Source organism: Ceratotherium simum, chromosome 38 (genome assembly GCF_057802395.1).
Source record: "Ceratotherium simum simum isolate JZ-2026a chromosome 38, ASM5780239v1, whole genome shotgun sequence".
In the NCBI taxonomy this organism is placed as follows: Eukaryota; Metazoa; Chordata; class Mammalia; order Perissodactyla; family Rhinocerotidae; genus Ceratotherium; species Ceratotherium simum.
Genome location: NC_141937.1, coordinates 14,468,469 through 14,479,307, shown reverse-complemented (window position 1 = coordinate 14,479,307; position 10,839 = coordinate 14,468,469). Strand labels below are relative to the sequence as shown.

General features: G+C 33.1%; 1 protein-coding gene across 2 annotated transcripts in view; it reads right to left on the bottom strand.

Annotated features, from left to right (window-relative positions):
• Positions 1 to 4,894: 4,894 nt before the first annotated feature.
• RGS17 (regulator of G protein signaling 17) overlaps positions 4,895 to 10,839 on the bottom strand; it is a 107,169-nt gene continuing 101,224 nt past the window's right edge. For both annotated transcript variants that reach the window (XM_014795490.2, XM_087425123.1), the window contains one exon: positions 4,895 to 6,591. In XM_014795490.2, the coding sequence (XP_014650976.1) occupies positions 6,403 to 6,591 (189 nt within the window). In that variant the 3' untranslated portion in view covers positions 4,895 to 6,402. The remainder of the gene's footprint in view (positions 6,592 to 10,839) is intronic.

The following is a 10,839-nucleotide window of genomic DNA, read 5'->3' as shown; positions in this document are numbered from 1 at the left end:
TATCTATTCAATTTATAAGTACCTAGAGTTATTCTGGCATTTCAAAATAACCAAGCATGGTGTCCTCTAAATTGTATTCATGCATTCAAAACTTCTTTATTGTCCACTAATAAATATTGTTGGAGTTCAAAATATGGATATAGGTTATTAACTACAATGAACATGGTAGTAAAAAATTACACACATTCGCTATAATAAATTTTACATAACCAAACATTGAAATTATTTTTAATATTTAGCAAACATACTAAAATCATATACAAGAAACATTGTATTTATGACATAGGTGAAAGGAAGGGGGAAAAATCAAGTCTTTTACATTATTCAATATTCAGTGTTCACTGTTCAGTGGAGAGCAATATAGAAAAGTACTCAGCAAAATGATTATCAGTTTAAGTTACCTCTTATGACAGTTCATAAGACTAAAATCTTTACTACCCAAGGGATGTATATTAAGGTAATTATACGGTAGTTCAAAAGGGAAAAGTTCACTTTCACCTCCATTAAGTGAATATTCAAGCTAACACTGTTTTGAGTTTTATTTTCCCATTTCCCTTTCCAGTTCATTGTATTTTCTTCATAGTATTTGTTAGCAGTCATTTCATGGAACCTAATAGCAGTACTGAGGAATCTGAGAATTTTTTTTTCCTTCAGAAGTACTGAGAATCTTTTTAGCTCAGTGTAAATATCCAGTCAATTTACCTCCAATATAATCGCTTAAAAAATGAATTACTTTATAGTGGAGAAACTAAACAAACACTACCTCAGCCAGGTGATCAAGATCAACATCAACAATGATAGGTCATGGTAATGGTATGTACCTTTGATACCATGTGATTTAATGGCACTTTACTTCTCTGGTCTTCCTTCCAAAAACTGATAACACCTGTCTAATAATGGGAAAGACATCAGACAAGTTCCAATTGAGAGACATTTTACAAAATACCAGACCAGTACTCAATACTGTCAAGATCATTAAAAACAAAAGTTTGAGAAACTGTCACAGCTAAGAGGAGCCTAAGGAGACATGATGACTAAATGTAATGTGATATCTTGAATGGGATCCTAGAACAGAAAACGGACATTAGGTAAAAGCTAAGGGAATCTGAATAAAGTGTGGACTCCATACAACCAATCAATATTCGTTCATTAATTTTGACAAATGTCTCATGGGTATGTGGTATATGGAACCTCACTTACTATCTTTGCAATTTTTCTGTAAATCTAAAACTATTCTAAAATAAAGTATAATGAAAAATTTTGTGAACACACAACCACCTTTTACTTTATTATCATAGCAAAATTATACCACCCCAATATTAAAAAGAGTGCTTTTTACTCCATGCCAATATTAACATTTGCTAATGGCCAATCTCTTATAACTTAGTTTTAGCTCTACCCCACACATACAGTCATATGCTGCATAACAAGGTTTTGGTCATCAATGGACCACATATATGACGGTGGTCCTATAAGATTAGTACCATATACTCTAGGTGTATAGTAGGCTATACCATCTAGGTTTGTGTATGTACAATGTGATGTTTGTACAATGACAAAATTGCCTAATGATGAATTTCTCAGAACTTATCCATGTCATTAAGTGACGCATGATTGTATTTATTTGGCAAATTGATATTTATATTTTTCCTATCCTTGCGAATGTTGTTTTATTTCCTTTGGAAATAAAATTTTCGAATGATTTCTCTTATTTAAACTTTGATTTAAACCTACAATATTATACACACACACGCACACACACATCTCTATATATCTGTGTGTGTGTGCGTGTGTGTGAATGTTATTGAAAGAACCATATTGCTTGACTGTAGATTCACTGTGATGTTGGTGAGCTGAAAACAGTGATTTTTGAATCACATTAAACAAAGCAATAAGATGTTCATTTAGTCCTACATCTTAAAACAAGCTTGGTTGTATTTTTTTTGGATGAATAACTAAATCAGATTTTTAAAGTATGGTTTGAAAAAAATAGGGGGAAAGTGCATTAAAATGGCATTTAATACACACATTCCTGAAAAATGGGAATTATTATTGAGCTGGGGAACTTTGATAAAATAATAATATTATATGTAACACTTTACTCTTTCCATGTTTATTTCATTTAATTCTCATGGCCATCCTGTAAATTAAGTATTATATTCCTCATTAGAAGATGATGATGTTAAGAGAGGATAAATGATTTTCTCAAAGTCACATGAGACAGAAATGTAACTTGAAATCAAATTTACAATAAAAGCATAGTATTTGGAAACAATACTTATCAATCTGTACACTGTTGTGTGTTGCAAGGATACTATTAAGAGTGTTGCAGGGAAGATGTGAAGTAAGTTTTTTGTATCAGTTTTATTGATAAATATTTGCAGTTGTAGCAAGTGAGAAATAACTAAAATTTTTACAGATTGAATACTGTTTTCTCAGGAGAACAAACATTTTATATTGGTCAGAAATTTAAAAAGAACTGAAAACAGCACACAAATATGTGTCTGCAAAATATACTTTGAAAATTAGGGTCATAAACTGTCAGTATAAATACATAGGCAAGAAGATTTTCTGGAAATATCTTTACCATCATTCAAAACAATTTGCCAATGTATCCAGCACAAAATTTTCAAAATTCATGCTCGATGGGGTTCTATCTACAGGCATTTTAGATCTAAGAAATTTTAGGTGGCTTTCAAAAGAGTTCTTATTTTCCTATTTTCTGATTGTATTTGAAATTTCTTCCTTGTATATTTCTTCCTCAAAGCATCTAATATATTGTATTTTTTGCAAATGTAATTTGTTATAATTACAATATGACATTTTTTCAATATAAGTTAAAATTGTATAGAAAAAATAGATAAATTCAAAACTAAGAATCAGGTATTATTTTAAATCAGCTTAATGGGGTGAAAATGTATTTTTGCCCCTAATAAATAAACATTATTTACCTATTTCTATAGTCCTTTTGCAAAGCTGAACTATCAGGTAAATATATTATACACATTTCATTTTGTAAGTAAGAACCTAGGCAGCATTAAAGGAAACTAATAAACACCCCATGCACCATGACCAAATATCAGAACTGGTCATCCTATGTACATATTTTAAGATTTTTTAAAAAAAGAGACCACGTTACGGTCTTGATTTTTGCACTTCATAATGTTGATATCAAAATTATGTTTTGCTATTGTTGTTCATACCTACTGTGCGTAGAGCTGCCCTGTAACACTGTCAGGACATCTATATTACCTTTGGGTAACATAGTAACAATTATCCAGAGTGAAGAAGCAGTGTCAACCATCCATTATTAGTGTGATCTATGTACCAGATCCATTGCCGAAGAACTCTGGCTCTCCAATTTATTTATATATATTTATATATAATCTATATCCTCTACTTTTCTTTCCATTATAGACACATCTGAAGTTAGGCACTATAGAAAGCATTTGCCTCTTTCTGTGTGCATTAGTTTCTAAGGATATACAAAGATATCTTGGCAATCTAAAATGCAAAATATACCTTTTAAAGTGCTAACTTTTCCCCAGGGAGGAATTTACTCACTAGGAGAAATCAAATTCTACTAAAACAAATATTGTGCTCTTGGAATGGTAGTATAGACACCATTGAGGGCTTTTTTGTTTGTTTGTTATAGCTCTGTAATTAAAACAGAAGAAATTATATCATACTTTAAAAATTGGTAGAGTTGCAAATATACAGACATACTCTTAGATAGAAACTTTAAACATTTTGAAATTAATGTTTAATTTCCCCTCCCCTCCCCCGAAAATAGGAATTTAGCACAGAAATGCTCACATAGCATTTTTACCAACATCTGATGTGTAAATCTGCTCTAGAATCATTCTCAACACAACTTCCTAATCAGGTTTCAAAACGATATACTAACTTCAAAATCCGTACTCTACAAATGCCCAGGTTAGAGATGAGGACTCTTTATAAAGGCCCTTATCTTTTACATTTGGTAAATATTAAAGGTATTGTCAAACAGACAATTCATCTAATAGTCCAAAGTATCTTATAAAGATAACTTATGACTAGGTCACCATCATATATAGTAACAACAAGAATATAAAGTCTACATTTAAAAAGATTGATGCATGCGGTGTATCATAGTATATTACATATTTTCTAGTTACGTGCACCAATTTATTGTGCCTCAAACACAGCAACAAGTATGATATTACAACATACATGTGTATACATCATAGTAGCATAATAAACTCAATTCTAATCAAGAAAAAAATTAAATAATTCAGGTACAATATAATTTCACAATAGAAATGATGATTCTTTTATGTTTTTCTTCACTCTTTAGGAAAAAAATATGACTTTTTGTAAATATCTTCATAGCTATCTTTTTTCAACGCATTACTGAAAACTATTATTCAAATAGTAAATATCTAATTGACGTGGATAAAATAAATCTTAACACACTAGCACTTTCAGACAAAAACAGGCATTTGTTAAAAGAAATGATTATTATAAATATTTTCTATTTTGTATTTTAACTACATTTTCATAAATAAGGTATTTAAAAGTGCTGAATATGATAGGATAGTCAGCGACGCCAGTGTAAACAGAACATTTTGTTTTCTACTCTGCAAACTTTTTTTTAAAATCCCATTTTGTCAAACACTGCAACAGTTAAAATATTTGCATAGGGAATAGATAATAGCCCTTTTAATCATAACTCCTGAATTCTATATAAATTAGAAAATCAAATTCACTTAAAAAAACAATTCTTGAAATGTTTTAAGTTTATGGAAAAAGAAACTATGGTGCCAACCTTTCAAGTAAAATAAATTTTAAAAAGAAAACCCCAAACTTGTTTTTTTCTTAAAAATGTTTAATAAATTAAAAAATGAGAGGTAGTTAAAAAATGACAAAGAAAACCTATAATTTTAATATCATCCTTAATATAAGGCTAGTATTCTCAGTGGATATAAATATTTTTAAAACTTTCATTTTAGGTTACTCAACATTATATTTATTAAGTTTAATATTAAAAATACAGCCTCCGGGGGATATTAATATTTAAATGTAACACCTTGATATAAATATGACACTGACTTTTTTGTGTGTGTGTGCACAATAGATACTGTTTTCTTGAATGTCAAAAGTACATGCCAATGTCAGGCAAGTATTTTGTCTTAAAGATTTAATGATACGTATAAAAAAATAATATGGCAGCTAGAAGATTTGAGCACTGTACTGCCTTTCAATTATGGATGAAAATTAACAGTTTGGTTTCAACATTTTTAAAATAAATCATTCTTAAGATACTATGTGAAAACAGTTAAGGTCTGAAGTAGAGAATTATCTTCTTCACAACCCTTATAAAACTTTTCTTTGTTAAAAACTTAGCTTTTCATTAGATTTCACTTACAAGGAAAATATGCCACAGGAGAGATGCTATTCATCAAAATGTTTTATGATGCTACATGTAGGCATTCCTTTATTAAGTCCTTTCTTTATATTCCAAAACTAAGTTATCAAGCTTATTATTGTTTTTCTTGCTAAAGTACATACTTTACACAACTGTTTTAGAACTGGAGAGCCAGTCTTTAATAAATTAATTACAGTATTGGACATCTGATATATACATAGATTCATTTTCTTCTAGTACAATTAAAAACAATATCACTCTTTGATTTGTCATTGAGATAGAATATCTTCAAATTGTTTTGTGCTTTTTTTTCTCTTTTCTTCTTCTTCTTTTTTACATAGCAAACTCTTCTGTAATGAAAATGCCACAGTTTTGGCAGTGAACAACCAGTGGAATCCCCCGTTAGGATCTTCCAACAAACAGAGATAAATAGCTCTTTTGTCAGGTACAGAAATATTGGCTTCAAAATTAGTGTACTGAACACAGTATATAGCATGAATACCATTGTTACAATGTAAAAATTGGCTTTTTCTGTCTTAGATTATATTTAAAAATGCAAACCACAGCCAACTTTTTGGCAATTATTTCTATAAGACCATATTGCACAAAAGTCCTTAAATACAGATATAAGTTATGCCATTGGATTAAATATTACAACAATTATGTGGCAAATGAAGCAGTTTTAATTCGCACATGCAGTCTCTGGAGAGACACTAGGAGACTGTTCACACGACTACAAATACAGTTTGCTTGCAAGTAGAATGAGTGCTGAATAAAACAAACTTAATTTGGCAATTCATTGTTTTATGTGGTATTTTCTCCAAACTTAACCATGGATCAACTTGATAAAAATGGAGACAAAGACCATATGGTTGTATTTTCACAGTAGCCTGAGGAATGCTTAACTGTAGTTCTCCAGGAACTCAGTTTCTGGTGTTATTTAACTACTTTTATTTCCCATCCCAGCCCTCCAAAACGATTTTTTTTAATTAAAATTAAGATTCAGAAGTAGAGCTGGCAGTACTTTCAAGAAATGACTTATAGATTTGAGAGTTCAAAAACCTTGGAAAAGAATCTCTGTGCATTAAGGTATATATCTGAAGTTGAGCATCTTCATACATGTGAGGATTAGGATCCAAGAGATTTCTATTGATCACCTCTCTAACTCGAGAATCGAGACTGACCTAAAAAGAAATAAGAGCATATACATTAAATAATATTTTTTCAAAAGATCTCCATCAAGTAACTGTAGGTTTGTGACATTTCAGAGAAACCTCAGAGTAAATCCAACTACCTAAAATCTCGAGGTTATCTTTTCAGAGGCTACATAACCTTGCATACTTTTCTCCTTCAAAAGTTGAATTAAACAAACCAACAAAAAACAACTAGTCTTTCAAACCAGAAATTTAGTTCACAGATATCTGGGGTTAACTCGGATTTATCTTTTCTATGCATTCCTCAGGAGTTATTGACAATTTCTATTCATTGTTGTGGTACCAGAGAGTGCCCTAGGCAGAATACAAATTTACCTCCTCCTATTATGTGACTGCTGGGGTGACTCTCTTGATGGAATAAGGTAAAAATCTGGCAGAGAGGAGTTCTCTGGCAAAAATTAACAAGTTTATCAAATGCTGATTCCTGATAGTTTCATATCCCAACAAGCCCTACTGTGTTGAAAGTAGGAAACCAGGAATGTGGAAGGGCCTCGTAGAGCAGACCCACAGTGGGCATTCTTCATGTCTTATGTCTACTTGGCCAAGTACCTATATGGTACTTATATAGGAATGCATCCAAAGATCTCTGTACTAAAGATTAAGCAGAACAATTGGTTGAAGCGGAATCTTTGAAAGGAGAAATGTAAGTAGGGATTCAGAATACCCATTAAAGTAATCAATACAGTGTTATCTGAAAAGTGTACAGAAATTAATTCTGCCAATGATTCAGCTATTTTTTTCCCCTCACTAAATGCTAATCCTGTTGGAACTGGTAGGGCATGTTGGAAAGGGAAGTGAGGAAAAATAAATACCAGTAAGGGCATGCTTGAGGAAAGGAACTAAGCTCTGCCCTGAAATGATATGTTAGCAAAACCCTCTAAGAGGCAAACCATCACTGAATCTTGACTGGTTTCCTCATTCCCCACTGTTGAACAAGGACTAGGGCATTGTGATCCATAGTTATCTGTCTCAGGGTGTACTCAAGTCTATACAAACCTTTCATATTTCTATGCAAACGTTTTGTCATAAGTAATTTTGCAAAATCCTTTTTGGTTCTGGCTTCTTTTCTTACCCACTCTTTGGACTGAGCCTGGGGTCTGACACAGTCCCAATGACTGAAGCCACTCACATTCCATCTGGTGGCCCCAGATTCCTGAGCGTAATGGAACACGTGGAATTGGGTTGATTGATATGCCCCAGGAATGACTACTATGGGAGGATTTGTCAGGCAATGGTGATCCAGACTAAATCTCTATGGTTTAGCTAGACCATAAATAGAAAAAAAGAAAAGATATTCTGGAAATGGATCATTTAGGTTTTATTCACTATGTTATTGCCATATGAAGTTATCAGCAAGTACAAAGTAATAAAAAGTACAGAATTTTTTTTAAGCTTTTTATTTAAAAATATTGTTTGTGTTTCTCCTCAACAGGAAAATGTTGACACTGGAGTTTAAACTGATTGATCTTATTCTGAAATGTGGTGTTAGGGTAAGAAGAAGTCTTACCAAACATTCCACTGTTTTTGTAAATGGTGCTCTTACTTTCAACCTTGAGAACTTTTTGTTTCAGTGGAGAAGGAAATGCTAGGTTAGTGATAAAGAAGGTCATTTATTTCTTATATAATAGCACAATTAAATATAACAGTAGCTGGAATCATATTAATTATCTCAAGACAGAGAATAAAATAACTTGAATTATTAAATGTCTTGAGTTCTCATTGTATAATTTTTCAATTTTTTCTTGCAAATTAAAAACAGTAGTGAAATATCTACTAGTAAAGAAAGCAGTATCATTCAACATTTAGTAATCTGTAACAAAAACGCATTTGCTATTTCCATTTAAAAAATAAAATATTTACCTTAATATCTGGTTGTTTGTTTGAAAAGGCTGTCGGTCAGTCAAAAGAAGTGTAGAGAGATCAAAGAACAAAGATAAAGCCCATGGGTATAACAACCTATTGTTTCATCTTGTGGCATCTTTGTGCTTCAGATTGTGGAACATCTATAATACAAGTTAGTGGAGGTGGACCCCAGCATGGGCCTGAGCTATAGTCACCCTGGGATTCAGGCACGACCGGGTGGCTTATAAGGCCATCTTATCTGGGGTCCAATGCATGAGGGACTGAGGAGTTTCCTGTAAAGAACTCATCCTAAGGGGAGAGAAAGTGGAGTAGCACAAGGCAAGAGCTATCCTTGGGCAATGGAAATTCTTTCTTTACTCAGTCCTCACAGACTCACATCTAGGTGAGGGGAGGAGAGGGATGCAGTGCAGCAGTGAGTTAAAAAAAAAAAAAGAACAACTGTGGGACAGGACAGGGCACAAGACAATACTGATAGATTTGGTGGCCTTTAACTGGCAGTTTTAGCAGCGCTGGAAACATTGGCAGTGTTGAGAGGTGGCAACTGAAGTTTTAAAAAGGCATACATGACTTTGTGATAGACTTCTGTGAAGTTGGAAGCATTTATTCCCACAGGGCGTAGGAGACAGGGAAGAAGAAAAGCAAATGGCTTGCAAACATAAAAATATCCACCGGCAACTCCACAAACTTGTTGGGAGGAAACTGTAATGCGAGCTAAAGGTTCAACTAGAGCGTGGGGGTAAGCTGGGGAGAATGAACACAGAAATCTTGCTGTTGTGGCTTGGGAAAACCTGGGTCAAACTGAGTTCTATATATCATGCTTATTCTTACTAGATTTCCTACCCAATGGCGGAGAACATTAAGATAGGTGAACATTGCTGAAAGGGAACATACCAAGTTTTGACCCTGCATTTCTGTTCTAGCCATCAAGATGCAATGGGAATTTTGACTCTGTGGACATTTCTGGCAGAATTATACTGAAAATGATGAATTTCCACTAAAAGTCTTTTTCCCTCATCTAGACCCTCCCTGAAGTCAATTAAGTTAATTCCTTTAACAATTTTTTTCCTTCTTTTTTTTGGTGAGGAAAATTGGCCCTTAGCTAACATCTGTGCCAATCTTCCTCTATTTTTTGTATGTGGGATGCTGCCACAGCATGGCTTGATGAGCAGTGTGCAGGTCCACACCTGGGATCCGAACCCATGCACCCCGGGCCGCCGAAGCAGAGTGCGTGAACCCAAACACTACACCACCGGGCTGGCCCCCCTTGAAAAATTTTTTACACATCACGATTATGTTTTTTTCTTATGTTTTACTAAAGTTGCTTTATTTAGGATTCTTTTCTAAGTAAAATTCTGATTGTTTTTTCTTTTTCCTTTGTAAGTCCATATTAAATTTTACCAATTATATCTTCTGCCACTGGAGATGATCTTTTTAATTTTAACTAAATTTGGTTTTCTCATGTCAAATTTTATAGATCTAAAGAATATCCGATTCTCCTATCACTTTTAATAAATTTTTACCATGTGTACTTTTAGTCGTATTACTTTGTGTTAATTATTTAGTTAAATTATTTTAGTTAGTTAAAAGTTGCAAATAAGACTGATTGTTGGAAATTATTTCTTAGAGCTAAGATCATTGGTGGGATAGAGTGGAGTAATCAGAGTCTTGGTAGGGTCCAAGGGCTGAGGAAGTTTATCATGCTTATCTGAGGGAGAGTTCAGACATGCCATTAAGGTTGCTATATCTCATTTTGTCTCAAGTTCTAAAGCTGGGTTCATAGAAATCTATAGTAGTGTCATGAAGAAAATACTAGACAATGGAATAACTAATCAGCATATTATAGTGGGAAGAGCACTACATTTGGCACCAGAAGACAGTGGGCTTGTATTCTCTCTCTACCAGATATATTTCTAATGACCTTGAATGGTCATTTTACCTGAGAATCAATTTCCTTTGCTGTAAAATGGTACGTACCATCTGTCCTAGCGGCTAAAGGATTGTTGTGAGACTCCTATGGTAATAATATAGGTAAGACCATTTTGCCAACAACAAAGTTGAAGCTCAATGTAATCATAGTAATAATAATAATTGATCATAAATATGATGACACCTTTTTGATCAAACCCAATGTCTTTATTCTTTGTATCAACTTGAATTTTCCCTACTTAGAGTGACCTTACCTGACTACCTCTACTCTAAACTACATCATTCGACCTCCACCCCCATTTTAACGTTTATCACAATTTTTAGTTACTTGTTTTTGACATGATTTGTCTGTCTTCCTAAAATGCAAGGTTTATAAGGGATAAGCCAATGTTTTTCTTGTTCACCATCATATCCCCAACATCTACCCCA